Source organism: Triturus cristatus, chromosome 3_2 (assembly GCF_964204655.1).
Source record: "Triturus cristatus chromosome 3_2, aTriCri1.1, whole genome shotgun sequence".
Classification (NCBI taxonomy): Eukaryota; Metazoa; Chordata; class Amphibia; order Caudata; family Salamandridae; genus Triturus; species Triturus cristatus.
This window is the reverse complement of record NC_140584.1, coordinates 333,459,407-333,480,029: the sequence shown is the minus strand read 5'-3', so window position 1 is coordinate 333,480,029 and position 20,623 is coordinate 333,459,407. Positions and strand designations below refer to the sequence as shown.

The 20,623-nt window shown below is 44.0% G+C and overlaps 1 protein-coding gene across 1 annotated transcript in view; it reads left to right on the top strand.

Annotated features, from left to right (window-relative positions):
- Positions 1-20,623, top strand: part of RLF (RLF zinc finger) — a 314,153-nt gene that overhangs the window by 206,138 nt on the left and 87,392 nt on the right. Inside the window, exon 6 of the mRNA XM_085647033.1 lies at positions 17,051-17,187. Within this exon, the coding sequence (XP_085503159.1) occupies positions 17,051-17,187 (137 nt within the window). The remainder of the gene's footprint in view (positions 1-17,050; positions 17,188-20,623) is intronic.

Sequence of the window (20,623 nt, the reverse complement as noted above, 5' to 3'; positions counted from 1 at the left end):
TGGGCATGGTGGACTGCCCCCTGCCGGCAGCGGACAGGCGCAGACGGGCTTGCCTTCAGCGCGCCGCCCGTCCGCTGCGCTCCCGCGCTGCTACCGGCATTCGTAGCCGTAGTCAGCCTTGGCTCCTCCCCCCACTTCCCTGATTGGCGCTCAGCGGAGGCGTGTGTACCAGGAAATGAGTCGGGCCAGTAGGTTTTTAGCGCGTCAGTAGAACTTCGTGACAAGTTTAAAAACAGTTTACAAGGTGAGCGATAGCATCAGAAGTGGACAGTGCAATAATTCAAGTTTTCAATTTTAAAACAATCAGCGGCGTTAGTAACAGGCAGCGTCACCTTTCCCAAGTGGTCGCTCCCGCGCTGCTACCGGCATTAGTAGCCGTAGTCAGCCTTGGCTCCTCCCCCCACTTCCCTTATTGGCGCTCAGTGGAGGCGTGTGTACCAGGAAATGAGTCGGGCCAGTAGGTTTTTTCCCCCCAGAGTGCCACCCTCACCTTTGTGGAAACTAAATATCGTTCTCACCAGACTAATGGGACCTCCCTTTGAACCTCTACACAAATGTGAACTTCAATTCCTAACATGGAGAACCGCCTTTCTTTTAGCCATCACTTACGTCAGAAGGGTCAGTGAGATACAAGCACTTACCATTCAAGAACCTTTTCTCCAAATGCACCATAACAAGGTTGTTCTCCGTACTAACCCAAAATTCCTCCCTAAAGTCATTTCTCCTTTTCACCTAAACCAATCTGTAGAACTACCAGTATTCTTCTCGCAACCACAGACCGTTGCAGAAAGAGCTCTTCACACATTAGATGTCAAACGAGCCTTACTCTACTACATCGAGAAAACACAACCTTTTCGTAAGACCAACAACTGTTTGTCTCTTTCTCACCACCACGCAATGGCAAGCCCATCCCCAAGTCGGGGATAGCTAGGTGGATTGTCAAATGTATTCAGATTTGCTACCACAAAGCAAAACGAATGCTATCTGTTCCCCCTAAAGCCCACTCTACACGTAAAATAGGGGCTTCAATGGCATTTCTAGGGAACATCCCATTAGATTATATCTGCAGAGCAGCTACATGGTCAACACCGCACACTTTCACTAAACATTATTGTGTAGATGTGCAAACTAAGCTACAGGCTAGTGTGGGCCAGGCTGTACTCAAAATATTATTTCAAACCACTGCAACAGATACGGGTAGTCGCCGCTAAGGATGGGTTGTGCTATATAATCTATGCACAGTGTGTAATCTGCAGCTCATATGCCTCGAACGGCAAATGCTACTTACCAGTATGCATCTGTTCTTGGCATGTAGAGCTGCAGATCTACACACGCCCACCCGCCTCCCCGGCTGCCTTTATCTGTTCCAGTTTATCTTATTTAGATACAACACACATGGGCATCTTCACTGTTATTACTACGCTCCATCTTTCCCTGCTGGCGAAAAACAATCTGAGGATGGAGCCGAAGCCCATGCGCAATACGATCCAAAGGAGGAGGAGTCACATACCTCGTGACTTCCAAAGACTTTCCAAGAGGAAAAACTACTGCAAACATCCGGGCCCAACACCAGATGGCGATCTATGCACAGTGTGTAGATCTGCAGCTCTACATGCCAAGAACAGATGCATACTGGTAAGTGGGGCCTCTAGGTGAGGCCCCACTTTTTTGTTGTTATTCCCTTAGCTCTTTATACGATTTTCCCTCCTTACCTCTCCCACGCTTAAATCCTATGTTCGAGGCATGTGAGCTGTAGATCACATGCTGTGCATAGCCCGCCATCTAGTGTTGCGTCCAGAGTTTTTGCTCTTAGTTTTTGTTTTAAGAAGTCTTTCCAGTCACGAGGTAGTTGACTCCTCCTTTCGGTGATAGAGCGTATGGGCATCGGCTCCATCGTTAGATTGATTTTTTTCTGCCATCGGGTTCGGATGTTTATTGCTGCACTCCGTTTCTGCATCGTTTCTCGGACCCCTTTGACGCGCAATCCACTATCCTTGACGGTATTATCGATCGCGGCTTCCCATTCTTCGCGTATCGCCTCAACTCAAAACAACTTCGATCGGAAAACTCGTTGCAGGCCGTCTGGCCTACCCGCGCCAACAGCGCCAGCAGTCGATGGAAACGGACTCCTTTCAAGTTCTGCCCCAGGTGTTGTGATAAGTTTCCACGCATCGACTTGCACGAAGTGTGCAACCTCTTCCTGTCCCCAGAACTCGACGAGAAAGAGTGCGGCGCGTGCTGATCGTTTCGATCTAAGGAAATGCTTCGTGACCGTCGGGCTCGATGTCATGAGATGAAACACCGAAGCAGCTCTGCACCAGACATCTTCAGCAAAGATTCCGACACAGAACATCACGCTCAACAACATGTCTCCGTGCCTGAAGCCGACTCCGACATGGAAGAGGAGGAGCAAGTTACTCCGGGTCAGCGTACCTTGAGTAAAGATACCCCCTTGCCCCCCAATAGACAAAGAAAAAGGCTCCGGTCCCTACTCTGCCGTCGGGCCAAGTTCGGCCCAGCTCCGAAACACAAAGACAAGCCTTCCAGCTAGGGCTCGAGCCGCCCCCATATCAGTGACAAACCAACACCTTCGGCGCCGATATCGAAACATTTCCTGGCAATAATTTCACCGTTACCGAGGAATCCTCCTTCCGCACTGAAAGGCTCGGAGCCGAAACCTTTGACGCCGAAACCGGCGAGTAAGGAGAAAAACACACTGTCTAAAGAGCCTTGGCCCGATGCTCCGCCTTCGGATTCGAAGCAGAAAAAACTGGTTATACACCATGATACAGGACATATCCAGGCCACCCTTCCAAACAAACGTAAAATAGACCAGCCAGAGGATTACCACATTCCTCTCAAAAGGAAAAGTTTGGGTACTAACCCTTCTCCCCCTTACATTCCACCTCCTTCTCCCACTGATCCCAATTTACTTATTACAACTTCAAATTCACCACCACCTGTCCCACAGGATGGCGGGGATGGGGATGAGGATCAGTATAGGCCACAGGACATCGACCCTTGGGAGGATTATCATACTGACCCCAATACAGATAATGACCCTGATCTGTATCCGTCTAGACCCTCCCCACCGGATGATAACATTGGATATGTTGAGCTTCTTAACAGAGCTGCTTAATATCATGGGATGGAGCTCCATAAAGAGACGTTAGAAGAGGGTTTCCTCTTTGAGACCCATACATGCTCTCAAAGAGCCACTCATACATTGCCAATGCTTAAAGCCATGATAAAACACACAGATGACATATTTAAAGATCCTGTGAGGGCAAGAAATATTACACCTAGGGTGGAGAATAAATATAAGCCTGCCTCTACTGACCCTGCTTATATCAGAGGTCAGTTGCCCTTAGACTCACTTGTGGTTTCCAACGCTCGCAAGAGAGCTAACTCACAGACTACAGTTGTGGCTCCTCCTCTCGATAAGGAGTGTAAGCTCATTGGTGCCTCTGGCAAAAGAGTGGCTTCACAAGCAGCCAATCGTTGGTGCATTGCCAATGCTAGGAATGATGGCGTCTTGCATCTTAATCGTTCCAAATGCGCCAGCTTCAGGAGTGCTTAGCACATCCGTGGAACCAGGCTCAGGGTTTGTTATCAGATCTAGTGTTGGTGGACGGCCGCACCCATCGCTCTCTGCAGTGATGGAATACACAAAACCTTTCAAAGGGGTGGGCCTTCATTGACCCGGTCCCACAGATAGTGCTAACAGCAGACGCATCGCTCACTGGTTGGGGAGCTCACATCCAAAAGCATACCATTCAGGGCATATGGACTCTGCAACAATAGCAACTCCACATAAACCATCACAAACTGCTTGCAATTTTTCTAGCGCTCAAAGTATTTCAACTTCCATCTAGTAGGCAATTCTGTCCTGATTCGCACAGACAACATGACAGCAATGTACTACATACAAAAACAGGGGGGGGGGCTCTCTCCAGCTGTCACAATTCGATCAGAACATCTGGAGATGGGCTATAACTCACAAAATATATCTCCTTGCAGAACACCTTCCAGAAGTAAACAACCAGATTGCAGATCTGCTCAGTCATCAACGACAACAGGTCCACGAATGGGAACTCCACTCTCAAGTTTTCCTCCCATTCTTTCAAGTGTGGAGCTTCCCAGAGATAGATCTGTTCGCCATACATCTAAACGCAAAATGCCCAAGCTTTGCATTCATGTATCCACACCCATTGTCCAAAGGCAATGCACTATGGATGAACTGGTCAGGGATATTTGCCTACGCATTTCCGCCTCTCTCACTCATTCCATTAGTGGTTCGGAAGAACAGACTGCAGTCCATGACACTAATCCTAGTTGCTCCCACTTAGGCCCGTCAACCATGGTTCATAACCCTGTTGGAGTTATCAGTAGTTATCAGTAGTTCCTCACCAACAACTACACATTACTCCCAATCTCCTCTCTCAGAACTGTGGAGAGATAAGGCATCCAGATCCCACTCATCTCAACCTTGCGATCTGGCACCTGAATAGCATGCTATGCAGCAAAATTGTAGTAGTTTGTGATATACTGTAATAACAATCAAGTCAATCCGCTGGACACTTCAATCCAAAACATCATTTGCTATCTGTTACATCTACAGTGTTCCAATTTAGCGTACACATCCATACGCTTACATCTTGCTGCAATAGCCGCATACCTGCAGAACAGACAACATCTGTCTCTTTTCAGGGTTCCTGCTATTAAGGCATTTATGGAAGGACTTAAAATAGTCATTCCCCCAACACTTCCGCCTGCTCCAATGTGGAACCTCAACATCGTCCTTACCAGGTTCATGAGTCCACCTTTTGAGCCATTGCACAGATGCGAACTACAATTTCTCACCTGGAAGGTAGCTTTCCTCATAGCCATCACATCTCTGAGGAGAGTTGGTGAGCTTCAGGCACTAACCATAGAAGAACCATTTTTACAAACACACCAAAACAAAGTGGTTCTTTGGACTAAACCCAAATTCCTACCTAAAGTAATTTCTGCCTTTCATATCAACCAATAGTTGCCTATGTTCTTCCCTCAGCCAGATTCTGTGGCAGAACGCGCTCTTCACACTCTAGATGTGAAAAGAGCATTACTATACTACATTGAAAGGACAAAACCTGTCCGTAAGACCGAGCAACTCTTTGTTGCTTTTGCTCCACCTCATAAAGGCAATCCTATATCAAAATCAGGTATTGCACGGTAGATAGTCAAGTGCATTCAAACATGTTACATTAAAGCAAAAGACGCATTGATAATTCCCCCTAGAGCGCACTCCACTTGCAAACTAGGGGCCTCTATGGCATTTTTAGGAAACATACCCATAGATCATATCTGCATCTGCACAGTATGTGAATCTAGAAGACGTCTATGCTGTAAAACTAAACTAGTTACTTACCTGTAACAATAGTTTTGTAGCATAGACTCTTCTAGATACACATACGATCCTCCCCTGTGAAGGAGTCAAAAGTAGCAATATGAAAAAAGGAAAAGAAAAAAGAGGACAAATAAGACGCATAACATACCCCCTAAATAAACATAGTACATAAGTACTGATAGGGGATAACAAATAGCAAAAGGCTATACGTCTCCTCTTACAGTAGTTCATACGTACTATATAAGAACTAAACATTAGCAGATGTGCTACATCTGTCCAATTATAACAATGTAACCTGTTTCAACACAGTCACAACGAGCTACCTACATAGCTCCTAAACAAACCAATAAATTACAAATTGCAAAAGCTAAACACATAAGTTACAATGCTTATTATACTAATCCAAAGGAAATATATACAACGTTGTTAAAAAGCAAACGGCAAGCACAGCTGAAAGAAAAATAATAATAATTATATAGATATAAATGAGTATATATGTGTGTGTATATATATATATTAATCGCCTTTTAAAGGTTAATTAGTGTCCCTGCACTCTCAGCTCAATAAACACATACAAGCAATATAAGACTTCTTCAACAATCCAAAACAATTTCAAAGCAAAAAGGTGAAAAAATCTGAGAGCTTGCACACACACGAAGGGGGTTGTAGCCTGACCACAGGGATCGGGTTTCACAACCATTCAACAGAAAGAAAAAAGCAACGCACTTTCCGACTCCAACCACTAGATGGCGGAATTTGCACAGTATGTGAATCTAGAAGAGTCTATGCTACAGAACTATTGTTACACGTAAGTTACTAGTTACGTTTTCTCCCTGTATCATACTGCTGCGTGTGGTTACGGCAGTACAGTAGAAATTGTCTTAGAAATGTTGAGAAGCTGCACCCTATCTGTTCATGGTGACGTTGGGTGAGTTAGGTATGACTGACTCATTGATGCTATGCCTCTAGATGCTACATCGTTTGCGTCCTGAGAGAGTATGTATGTTTGGATGGTAGAAAAAACCAAAGGAAATGATGGACGGAGTGTTGAACATTGCAAGCACTCGCCCCCAGTCAACTGATCTGGGTTTAATCCATCACCGTTTTTTAGCCCACTCTGCCACCCCAGTTCAGACATAGCCATATGCAAATCAGTCTGACCCTGTGCCTCATGGGAACAGTCCAGCCCGAACTGCCAAGCCATGTCTTCCCTGGACCGGAAACAAGCTTCCTAGGACCGGTTTCTGGTATTTCAGCCGTCTTCAGCCAGGCTTGCTTGAATCCAGTGGCAAAGTGAGCAAGGGACTCACGTCTGAGCATACCCTGCCAACTTATGGCGAACAAAGCAAAAACCAAAGGAAATGATGGACGGAGTGTTGAACATTGCAAGCACTCACCCCCAGTCAACTGATCTGGGTTTAATCCATCACCGTTCTTTAGCCCACTCTGCCACCCCAGTTCAGACATGGCCATATGCAAATCAGTCTGACCCTGTGCCTCATGGGAACAGTCCAACCCGAACTGCCAAGCCATGTCTTCCCTGGACCGGGAACAAGCTTCCTAGGACCGGTTTCTGGCATTTCAGCCGTCTTCAGCCAGGCTTGCTTGAATCCAGTGGCAAAGTGAGCAAGGGACTCACGTCTGAGCATACCCTGCCAAAGTTTGTTTCCGGTCCAGGGAAGACATGGCTTGGCAGTTCGGGCTGGACTGTTCCCATCGCACAACTCTACAAGGTTGAGAACTTTGTTTCAGCTTTTGCTCTGCTGTTTGTCTCGAAACAGGCAACTGTAGCATGCTGAGCTTTAAGGTTAGATTGTGTTTTTGTCCATTTTATCTATCTATCTATCTATCTATCTATCTATCTATCTATCTATCTATCTATCTATCTATCTATCTATCTATCTATTCTCCCAGATTTCCATGTACTCTGTCATCCTTTCACACATCAATTCATCCTCTCATTTCCTTTTACTCTGCCATTCTTTCACCCACCCATCCACCTCTCACCCACACATTTACCCATCCTCTCACCCACTCATCTAACCACCCTCTCACCCACTCATATCACCATCCTCTCATCCATTTATCCATCCTTTCACCCACTTATTCAACCATCCTCTCACTCATTCATTATTCTATCCACCCAACAATCCATCTTTCACCCACTCACAAATGCATCCTTCTAGCCACCCATTCATCTTTTACTCACTCAGTGTTCATCCTTTCACCCATCCATCCATCTTTTCACCCACTCATACACCCATCCTCTCACAAATGTATCCATGATTTCATGCACCCACTCATCCATATATCCTTTTATCAACCCATTCTTTCACCAGCTCATCCATCCATCCTTTTTCCCCTTTTCTACTACTAGCCCATCTTTTTTCTTCTTTATTGCGTTAATGTTGCCCGTTTATCTGCCGAGTTGCACACAGAAGAGGTTCATATAGTGCCCCACCTCGCTCTAGCTGCTAAAGTGGGGGTTTCACAATGTCAATGCAATAGATCTATGATCTGTGGCTGGGAAGCTGGGGCGTGGCCTTTGGGGATGCTGCCCGCCGGTTATTCGCGGCTGTCTCTCCCGTCTCCTTGTAACCCTGCCCCTCCTTTCACCAGAGGCTCTCTGTTTCTAACCCGGTTACTTATTTCATCTCAGCCTTTCAGTCTATCCTTGTGGCACTCCCCACCACCACTCCAGGATGTGTCTGCGCTCTCCTGGGCACCCTGTCCCTTCCTTCACTAGAGTCTCTGCTTCTTACCGGTCTCCTCCATTCACTTCACCCCTTCAGTCTCTCCTAATTGCCCTCCCCATGGGCTCTCCCTCTCCGAGTCACTCCTTTCCTCCTTTCACCAGAAGCTCTCGGCTTCTTAGTGGACTCCTCCTGCCACTGTCTTCTAGTCGCACTGCCATCCTGTACTACACGGGCTATCTCTCCCCTCGTCATTCTGTCCCTCCTTTCAGCAGAGGCTGTCCTTTTCTCAACCAGTCACTCATTTCATCTCAGTCTTTCAGTCTCTCATGGTGAGGATGGGGATGGAAGAAATGCTCGAGGGGACACCAGGGAGGAATAAAGTGATTCTCATGCGTTGGCTGAATGAATTGTTTAATTCTGTACTGTAGCACATGATAATGGGGTCATTTTAGCATCCCGGCACCATTTGTTAACTCATTGGCAGAGTCCTTTATTGTCTTTTGTTCTATGGCGCAATCTCTCATTGAAAATGTTTAGTTATACACGTGTATCTTTTTGTTTAGATTCCCCTGATGAAGGGCCAAATGGGCCCGAAATGCATTGGGACCACGGCAACTAGATGATATGGAATATATATAATATCATCATTATTGCATTTAAAACGCATGAAGCATTTTTGGAAAAATCAGCGATCAATAAATATTTTTTGACTTCAAGTATTCATCACATCCTCATTCAATGTGTTTAAATACGTTTTAAGCTTTCGCTTGAAGAGGTGTGCCCAGAGGGACGTTGCCTGTGTTCAGCCAACGCATGAGAATCATTTTTGTCCTTTCACACTCCCAGGGTTATGAGAGTGATACCTCAGTGGCACCCGACAATTTCTTCACTTTCTTCACTTGCTAGGCCTGTGCACGACCCAAACATTCCTTGGATCTTCAAATTGCTTCTAACCCACTGGTTCGTTGCACGACCCCTTCAGAATTGAATAAAAATGGCCTATGATGACATCACACGTCTAACAGACCTACGGGCCGATACATTTGCCTTTGCAGATGATGACGCCTCCAAGATCTACGCACTTATCAATGAGGAGAGCACGCCATTCACCAACAAAAGAAACAAAGAAAATAGCCTACGTCAACTCCTTTATCTCAGCAAACGCGAGATCAATCAGAGACTTCATGCAAGCACCTTGATCAGATACCACCGTGCACAGCGAATTCCGAGAGGCCTTCGAGTGCCATTAAAACCTTTGCTATGCAGAAACAGTCCAAAGTTCGTGGAACGCTGGTATGCCATTTTGAACAAATGTTCATTAGACTTGATCTTACTTATCATTGAAGAGTTATCTAGAGTTCTGGAAGAACTCAACAAAGACATCGCCCAGACCAAAACAGAACTCCAAGAGTTAATCGTTTCAGAAGATTGGGTCAAAACCTTGGAAGATATCAATACGCAACTCAACAGATACACCGAAGAAATCAGTGAGCGGAAGATCCGCAAGTATAAACGAGACACCCTTGACTATAAGTTAGGGGAGGTGTACTCTTGGGCAGAGGTTTATGCAAGACGACGACAGAACAAACCCTCCAACCTCAACACCGAGACAGATACGTCATCCTCGGACAGTGAAAGACGCACGACGAGCCAACCTCCAGCAACCACAAACACAGGGGGCATCGCCCCGATTCAACCTGATACCAATGTTCCTTTTTTTAGAGTTAGGCCAAAAAGATCAATTAGACCCAGGAGGGGCAAAAGACGTCCCACCAACCATGCCCAGCCCGAAGTCGCAACCAGCACTAGGCCGACGGAACAAAGGGAAGAAACCATGAATCCTGAACAACTAGTATTCAACATTTCCGAGTACCAACTAACAGAAATGGATATCAAAACATTACAAAAAGGAACGTCGTTCGTACCAACCTATCATACCAACAAATTGGAATTGGATATCTGTCTGTTCAAATTTATGCGCAACCTTCGGTTGCGACATTTCTTCGAAAACGTTATACAATCCGAACACAAGTCCGAATCTCACGTACTTAAACATCTCCGCCCTAAGAGCACTTTTCAAGCACCAATTTCTCATAAGACTTTGGATCTTTTTGAGAATTTGGTGAAAAATGACATTCTTTCCTTCAACTTCAGGAAACGTTCCAAACTCCAAAATCTCACCAACAAGGAGCGAGCAATCTTGGACAACTTGGCTAACAATCGGAACATCACCTGTCAAAAGGCTGACAAGGGCGGTGCCCTCGTCATAATGGACACTACCTTCTACCAGACTCAGGTAGATTTACACGTGAATGACAGCAACACGTACATGATTTTATCTCAAGATCCAACGGTCAGTTTTGCCAATCTATTACAATCCATCGTTGACAAGGCCGTGGAAAACGGAACCATTGATGAGAAAACCAAGAAATTCTTAATCTCCAAGCACCCCAGGACACCCACCCTCCATATGCTACCTAAGATCCATAAGGACCTCATGAATCCTCCACTACGTCCAATAGTATCCACAAGGGGTAGTATACACGAAACAATTGGCAAGTTTTTGGACGCCCATCTGCAACAGTTTGTTTCACGTATGAACACATACGTCAAGGACACCACCGATTTTTTACTCCAGATCAATCAGGTCACTTTGCCTAATGACGAAGAAGTGTGGCTGTGCACCATTGACGTCAAGTCACTCTACACCACTATTCCTCATGACCTAGGAATTGAAGCAATTGAAGAGGTATTATTACAGTCTGATCTGAACCATGATCTACAAGTGTTCTTGATGGAACTTCTCACCTTCACACTGTATCAAAGTTATTTCAGATGGAATTATAATTTTTACCTACAGCTCACAGGTACATCGATGGGCAATTGTGCCGCGCCCACCTACCCGAATTTGTTCATGCACGCATTTGAAAATAAATTCATTCTGAGTTTGGATACATGGAAGGCACATGCACGCCTATTTTTGCGTTACATAGATGACATTTTCGTCTTATGGGTTGGCTCACGAGATTCTCTCAAGACAGCCTTGACAAACCTAAATCAGATCAATGATCGCATTCAATTTACTTTCAATTTCCATGAGACATCTATAACATATTTGGATGTTCAGCTGACAATATGTGACAATCAACTTACCACCACTTTGTTTAGGAAAGACACTGACCGTAACAACCTGCTACATTACACCAGTTTCCATCAACCGGCATTGAAGAATCATTTACCTTTTTCACAGTTACTTCGGGTGAAAAGAATCGTGTCAGACCATTCAGAATCGCAAAATCAAATCCAGGCCATGGCACAACGTTTCACCACCCGTGGATATCCCCAGGAGGTGATTTCCAACGCCATTACAAAAGTGGCCAACACACCACGTGAAAGGCTGTTACAACCTACCTCACGCAAAGAACAGCATCGCATGGTAATGGTTTCCCGGTTTTCCACCATGAGTCATAAGTTCAAACAATCAATCAGAAAACATTGGCCAATGTTGACTTTTGAAACTGATTTCAATGGCATCTTCAGCAATCCACTGATGTTTGCATATACGAGGAGCAAAAACATTCAAGAACTAATCCGTCCCAGGATTGATGCACCCATCACACCTTTTCGAGGAACTATTCCCTGTCTAAATTGCAGTAACTGCAATAGTATCATCAAGGGCAATTCAGTCGCACACCCAATGAGAGGCACTCCCATTAAACTGCATGTCAATGCCACCTGTGACACTAACAATGTCATTTATCTACTAAAATGCCCTTGCGGCCTGGTTTATGTTGGCAAAACCATAAGGAAGATCAAGACACGCATACTTGAGCACAAAAGCAATATACGCACTGGCAATTTAAAATCAACTGTGGCTAGTCATTTTTTAGAGAAACATCACAACATTTCGCAGCTGAAATTTATGGTTCTGGAAATTGTGACAAAAATGGAGGGCAGAGACAATGATACCTTTTTACTGCAACGTGAAAACCACTGGATTTATAAACTGGACTCTCTGAAACCGAAGGGTCTCAATGACCGCTTGGAATTTGCTTGCTATTTATAAATTTGAACACTTGCATGTGCATGCTAGCAGCTTTTCTGCTTTTAATTTATCTTTATTATTCATCACCATGATCACTATTATTTTTTCACACACTTTTTATTTTTATTATTTTTTCACACACTCGTTGGAGTTTGTTTTCACCATATTTCGTTTTCATTGGCAAAGCACGTTGGGATTATGTTCACGTAATCCATTTATGTTTTTCCTATTTATACTGCTCTTTTGCCAATACGTCCAACATGGCGTCGATTATCCCAGCTAGTTCTAAACGGCTATGCGGTCTTACAACCGCCTATCACTTCCGGCTTGCACCGGCTTCCTTTCGTGATATGCGCGCCGTATGTCGAGCAGCTCCACACACACTCTGTGACCGTAGACCGGCACTGCTGTACCACAGCCCGAACCGCTGAATCATCAGCACAAGGTATATGTATGCTTTAACTGGAGCACTTTTGCGTTTAGTTCTTCGCACGCCAGCTCACACTTCACGAGCTTAGCAACGTCACTCGTTTCACTTTTCCGCTTGATGTTTGCATACGATTGATTTTTACATTGCGCTTAGTAGTTGCAAACACTTTTTTTTCCGTTCGTCCCTCCGCATTTTTATCGAGCACTGTAAATGGCTTTTGACTGGGTTCACTTCCTTTTCTACTGCTGGTTACACATGTCTTTTGTTTTCTAATCACTGCGATTCGAGCGATACATGTTTGCTCCACATGGTACGTTTTCTTTTGTTTAATTCTGTACTGTAGCACATGATAATGGGGTCATTTTAGCATCCCGGCACCATTTGTTAACTCATTGGCAGAGTCCTTTATTGTCTTTTGTTCTATGGCGCAATCTCTCATTGAAAATGTTTAGTTATACACGTGTATCTTTTTGTTTAGATTCCCCTGATGAAGGGCCAAATGGGCCCGAAATGCATTGGGACCACGGCAACTAGATGATATGGAATATATATAATATCATCATTATTGCATTTAAAACGCATGAAGCATTTTTGGAAAAATCAGCGATCAATAAATATTTTTTGACTTCAAGTATTCATCACATCCTCATTCAATGTGTTTAAATACGTTTTAAGCTTTCGCTTGAAGAGGTGTGCCCAGAGGGACGTTGCCTGTGTTCAGCCAACGCATGAGAATCATTTTTGTCCTTTCACACTCCCAGGGTTATGAGAGTGATACCTCAGTGGCACCCGACAATTTCTTCACTTTCTTCACTTGCTAGGCCTGTGCACGACCCAACCATTCCTAGGAATAAAGTGATAACATTTGTGAACCTACATCATTCCAGTGCAGAGAAGCAAGGTGAGTGGCCGCCTTCACCAGGCTGGCATCTCATCGTGCCAGTGCAGAGAAGCAGAGTGACTAGCTGCCTTCAGCAGCTGGTGCAGGGTGGCTGGCTGCCTCACACACACACAACCACACACACACACAACCACACACACACAACCACACACACACAACCATAACCACACACACACAACCATAACCACACACACACACAACCACAGCACACACAACCACACACACAACCACAGCACACACAACCACACACACAACCACACACACAACCACACACACAACCACACACACACAACCACACACACAACCACACAAACAACCAACCACACACACACACCCAACCACACACACACCCAACCACACACACCCCCCCCACACACACACACAACCACACACACAAACAACCACACACACACACAACCACACACACAACCACACCATCAGTGCACACTTTCACCAGGCACAGGCACCATCAGTCGTCAGTGCATGCTTTCACCGGGCACAAACACCACCAGCCGTCAGTGCACGCTTTCACCAGGCACAACCACCACCAGCCGTCAGTGCACGCTTCCACCAGGCACACACCACCAGACGTCAGTGCACGCTTTCACCAGGCACACGCACACACCACCAACCGTCCGTGCACGCTTTCACCAGGCACACACACACAGCAGCAGCCGTCAGTGCACGCTTTCACCAGGCACACACATACCACCAGCCGTCAGTGCATGCTTTCACCAGGCACACACCACCAGCCGTCAGTGCACGCTTTCACCAGGCACACACACCACCAGCCGTCAGTGCACGCTTCCACCAGGCACACACACCACCAGCCGGCAGTGCACACTTCCACCAGGCACACACACCACCAGCCATCAGGGCACAATTTCTACAGGCACACACACCACCAGCCATCAGTGCACACATCAATTGTTAACGCATCCACAATTAACTATTGTAGCAATCGCAGTATGGCGCACTTTACTTTTAAACATATTCATCTAAAGCGCAGCATGCCACCATTGCTACAAAAATAAATACACATTTTTTTGCCCTAAAATTTATAGGCTTTTGTTGCAATTGGTGTTGCAATATTTAGCAATGCCAATAGCTCAAACTCAATTATTGCGAGACCTATTGCATTGCAAATGCTTGTCCTTTCTGTCTGCAAAAGTATTGTTTATTGACAGCAAGGTCTTTAGAGTACAATGGTGCTGAACGCTTTGGTTTGCACTTGCATGTTTAATATGAGCCTGGATGTTTACACAGTTTTTCAAAAAAGTGTTGGAGTTTATAGGGCAAGAGATGAGTTTGAGCATTAGGTTGTCTGTGGAGAGGTTCAAGAAGCATGTAAAGGTTTGTCTTCTCTTTTGGGCTCACCTTGGTTTGAGCAGGGAAATAGGGATGACTGAGGGATCTGTCCACCCCAGGGGTTCAGGTGGTTTGTATTGGATTGTTGGTGATGTTGATAAAACAAGGGCGAGGAAGTTTCTTGGTTGTATGACTTGCTGTACCATGTTAAGTGTGTTGAGGTTGAGGAAGGTGTCTCTTGTGTATTTTTAGAGCTTGTGTTATCTGGGAGGTGGCAATGTTGCGAAGCATGGGCAGCCAACAGACTGTTCAATTAGTGGACAATTCGAGCCCACAGGTTATGTAAAGTTTAATGAATTTTGTAAAATGTAAGGTGATCTCTGGAGGCAGTATTCAAGAAATTTTAATTTTAAATGTAAAGGCATATGTTGATAGGAGCAAAACCATCAATACTTTAGTGCATCTGAAAAGTCTGGTTATTTTAGGACTTTAAGTTTGTGTATTTCATGATTTCCATAACAACTGAATTTTAACGTGTGGGCTGAAACAGACCTCAGTTGTATGGACCGACTCTGGTTCACCTTGGGACTGATGGTGGCCAAGTGGAATATAACTCACGTGGCGATCGGAATTGAGCCCGGGTTTGGTGGGCTGGAAGAAAGACATGGATTGGTGTATGCTGGCAGAGAGGGTGGTATATGCAAAAGGGGGGTGCCAAAATAAATGGACTAAAATATGGGGTAAATGAAATGAGTATATGGGAGGCATATGTGAACCCCTGGATAGTGCTGATGATGATGTCTTGTAATAATAATGCTGTTGATTTTAGCAACAACCTGTGGAATGCTGCTGTAATGGCCCAGTGATGCAATATGACTCTCCTTCAAGGTCTTTGTCAATGGCTGTTGCTGTTTTTCTTTACTGAGCTGCTGTCTCTAATTTTACAGCAGTTTACTTTGTTTAACTGTTAAATAAAAAGAATTTAAAAAGCAATAATTGAATTGTGCCCAGCCAATTTTGGTTCTAATGTCATATTTTCCTATCAGAAAACCACTTTGATTCTTTTTTGAGTTTCAGGTCTTATATTCAGCCTTGAAGCAATAAATGTTTTACGCAGTTATCCATCCCTTTATTCTCTTCTTGAACTTAATGTTTTTGTTCTTGAGAAACTAAATTATGCTCATCTTGGGAATTCAGATAACATCATAGCTACAGTGACTGGAGCCAGCAACTTTTAATCTTGAAATAACATATGAGCAGGTGTCTAAGAACTTGCAGTTGGTCTCTGAATAAAATAATAAATCCTCTTTTTGCATCAGAGGTGTAATATCTCTAAACTACTTTTTAACCAGCCTACTAATAACAATAATTTTCCTTCAGTATGTGACTTGTTCTGAACCTGCATGACTGCAACACTGGCTACTTCTCATGCATTGTGTAAACATTGCTCTTTTAAAGCATCCTCCAGAAGTAGATCTTAACAGAGGGCTTCATTTCCTTATGACCCAACACAGGTTCCACTAGCTGATGGTGAACACTCCCTTCTTTGTGATTTATTGACATGATCATGAACTGCATGTACCAAATTGCAATGGGGAACTTTTGCTGAGATGCCAGCAGTGTGTCTCACACCTTCTCTGCCACCTCAACCCCCCAAATCCTTGGAGATGTATTCTTGGTTTATGTCAACTCGACAAATTGGGCTAACACACCTGGAAACTTTTTTAAAGACATGTCTGGGCTAAACCAGTGCACCCTTAAAGACAGTCATTTTGTAATCCATTCAAGAGGGGTTGGTGTGTTTAGCTTAGAATGCCTACACAACTGCTTGAAACCTCAAAGGCATTGTGTGTCTGCCTTTCCCAATGCCATATATCCATAAAGCCTGGTTTCAATTCAGTTCTGAAAGAAGGGGGAAAAGTATGAGAACATGCTAAGGAATATGCCTTTATTGTAATTCTGGAACTCTTTGTCCCCATACTTCGACTTACCAACACACAATAATCATAATTTCTGAGCAGGTGGTGTGCTTCTTTGTCGGAACAACCATTTTGGAACTTTATAGGAAGGGATGGTAAAGCATACATAGTGAGTGGGCCCTAGTTCTGCTGAGAGACGCATACAGAGACCTCTTGAGCTTATTAAAGTGCCTGCCTTTTTGTGCAGAAACAGTCACCCATCTACTCATTCCCAACTAGTAGCAATTGTATAATATTGCATTTTGTTCTTTAAATAAATGGTGCTGTCATTTTAAAAAAAGTTTCCTTTGTTTTCCTGCTAGATTTCAAAAGTGGACTGTAGAGAAGTTCTCGATATTATTTGTAATTTAGAGACTGAAGGCCATGACAACACCGCGTTTATTCTGTGCACAACTTATCTTACACAACAGCTCCAAACAGAAAACATCGATTGTTCTTGGTGAGTATTACATACTTTGGTGAAACATTTAAAACTGAAGTAAACTCAGGGCAGACCTCATCACCTCTCTTAAAATGCACCTTTGACCTTCCACAGTCTGATGATGATTGGTATGAAATAAACACAGACCTTCTGGAGTGTTAGGCCTCTATATTGAAGACTATGGTATCAAAGAATCATCATTTATTGGAATGCTGCTTAAAAAGCCACCCATGGGGAAAAAAGTTAAAGGGTTGGGTGGCCGGGGGAGGGTGACAAAAGCAGCAATTTCACATTTTAGCTTCTGTAGGATATGTTGATGAAAGATCTATCCAAAACTACTTAATTGATTTACACCAACCTTGGTATGCGTGTAGAATATTATTAGGAAAGTGTGCCTTTTTCGGTCTTACATAAACAGTAATGTGCTCTCTTCAAGACATTTTGTTTTCTATCATTGGGCTTGGAGTCCACCCATTACTTACCATTGGTTGGCTCCAATGTCTACTTCATTTACTTGGTTCTTATAGGTCAGCTGACATAGGCTTCCTTCCTCTTTGTGTGGTTGTGCATCCCCTGGAGCATGGCAACGTTACATGTGCTCTTCCACTGCCCATTTAATAGGCGCTACATTTTTCTTTGGACTTAAGCACACTACAAAAGTGCAGTTTTCTCAGTTGGATCCCTCCTTTACTTCTTTCTCCCTCCCCTGTGCTTTTTGACCCTGATTCCCTTGATGTCTATGTTGTTGGTGCAGGTAATCATAGGAGAATGAATCACTTGTACCTGTATTACAGCCAAGGTCATGTATGTTGACCGTCTTAAAAAACCCTCAATCACGTTCAGGAATGGTGGAGCGATATATCTTGATTATCCGCTTCTTACATCACATGAATGCATCATCATCGGGTCTTTTATAGAAAATATGCTTTCCTCGACCCGTAGGTAGACCAACTGGTGATAACAGTAGTGATCAGTAATAAAGTGAAACTAAGTGAGGTGAGTTAAAATTGCCTACATCTCCATACCAAAGACTTTATTCAGTTGGGGATGGGGCAAGGTTAAAATCAAGGCGGTGCGCATATAGAAATACTACTATTCTATAGCACCTGTTAGTCCATGTGAGTGGTCGACATGTTTCAGCCCTTCTTTTGCCCAGCTGGGTCGGGGGGGGGCTTTCTTCATGACCTGTCCAAAAGTGAGGTTGGTAATTGAGCAACACGTAAGGGCAGGTAGGTAACTTACCCTTCTTAATTGTTACCGGTCAATAGTACCTATAGCTTACAATTCCCAGATAGGGCTTCCTCGAGGGACTGGTGTGAGAAAGTGCCATCTTTCTTGCCTGGTATGCTCCCACTTTTTGCTGAATTGCTGAGTGTACTTTGATTGAGTGTGCCCTGGACTCCTGCCAATCAGGTGCCCAGGGCCTATGTTCCTTCCCTAAAACAAACCAAACCCAAATTGGCAAACCTTGGCCACATGTCAGCCCCTGGTAAATGGTACCCTAAGTACCCAGGGCTTTGTGACCCAGGAAGGCCTCTAAGAGCTGCAGCACTCAATCAATCAAGAAAGCTTTATTCGATTTTCAGAGCAAAATCATAAAAGCATACATTTAAAAAAGTACAATACATTTTTGATGCAGATAAAAACAGATAAAAGAATTAAAATAATCAAAGACATAAAGTGCATTTTAGAATGATTGCATTGAGTTCCGAAATTTGATGACCAGTTTTAAAAAGCTAGTTACTGCAAAAATAATACTTTCATTTTCTAGTTGTAATAGCCTAGTCATGGCTGATCTGCAAGTGCGTATTCCCCAAGTCTTTAAAATTGGTTTCAGAAAGGCTCCCCTGGGCAGCTGGTAAAATTTGCAGAATAAAACACAATGAATATTTGATTGAGCAAAAATGTCATCACAAGGACATGGTAAAATTTCATTAGACCAAATGTTACAGACTGGAAATGTAATCATGCGAATAAAAATAACCAAGTCTGAGACGGGTCAGTAACATTCGAGCATAACAATTTGGCTGGATTAACAGGTACCTTTGAAGGCCTTCATGCATAGTTATTTTTTGGAAATCAGTGACTGTTGTTTTAGTTTTTTCCAGAATCCATCTGTTAGTTATTAGGAGGTTGAGAGCCAACTCTCTTAACATTTTTCTGGACACCATTTCCATACTTGATGGCCTCACAAAGAACTCGGGGTGACCGAGATCAGTCAGCATGTTTTTTACATAGGTTAGCCATTTAATGTTAGTTAATCCATCAAGGCTAAGGCAGTCTGTGATTAAGTCTCTATTTAATGAGGTCTCAGACGTAACCCAAATTTTGTGCCACAATAGTATAGGCGCAATTTTAATAACATCTGAGATATACAGCATGCACAACTCAATATGTATAAAATAAATTGCTGTTGATTTGGAAACTCCTAATAAAATTTTAAATTTAAATTTGTATTGGTTTACTGAGTCTACACCGACATCAGGATCTCTGGGGCTCCAGTGTAATGCAATTTCCTGCAGTTGTGGCCTCCGTAATCCTCAAAACGCTGTCAGCAGTGATGAAACGGAGAGATTTGCCACTTCTATTTAGAATCTCCACTTCCAAACTGAACAGAACCAGTGCAATTTCATTCACTACTTCCTCTAGCTGAACGTGGCGTAGGCTGGCACACACACTGTCTCACTGTCAATCTTCTCGGTCACAGCCAGGTGTTCGTTCTCCAGATTCAGAATGAAATAGTGCTCCCTGGTCTTTGATCCCAGCCTCAGCCGTTGCTCAGAGACAGGAGCAACCTCCAGCCCCAATCTAGAGCCACATTCCTCACCAAGGTCCCCCGCTCAGCCTCCTCCACCACCAAGTGCCAGAGCTGCCTGGAGCTCCAACAACAGAGGGAGAAAAAACACAGCCAAGTCATAGCCCTTCTTTTTTACTTCAGCAATGCTTGTGTTTAATTGTACTGTGCGCCGTTTACCAGTTGGTTAGTGTGAAGGCAGCCCCCTTTAGCACTAATTCTCAAAACTTCTAAACTCCCAAAATTAGAGTAGCAGGCCTTTAGAGTTGGTAAATTATGGCAGAAATGCTACTTAAAAACATGTAATTAATACAAGTTAAAATGCAGGCACAGCTTTGTTCAGACAAATGTTTAAAGGGAACACTAATTTAAAAAGAAAAAAAAATCTTCCTCCCTCACCCTCTGGCCTTGGACACTGCAAAACGCAATGGTTGAGAACCTCCTGGTCTCATATCCCGCCAAATCCACCATCCCCCCTTACCACCACATGTTATGCTTTCTGTATGGGACTCAAACCTAGTGACACCAGTCAGCACTGCAGGTTATCTAGATATTGAATGCTGAAAAAAAAGATAAAAGCTTTGCTCATACTCATGACCATCTAAATATTTTTTAACTCTAAGCCTCTATCAGGCAAACTTCAGTAGCATTATTTTCCAC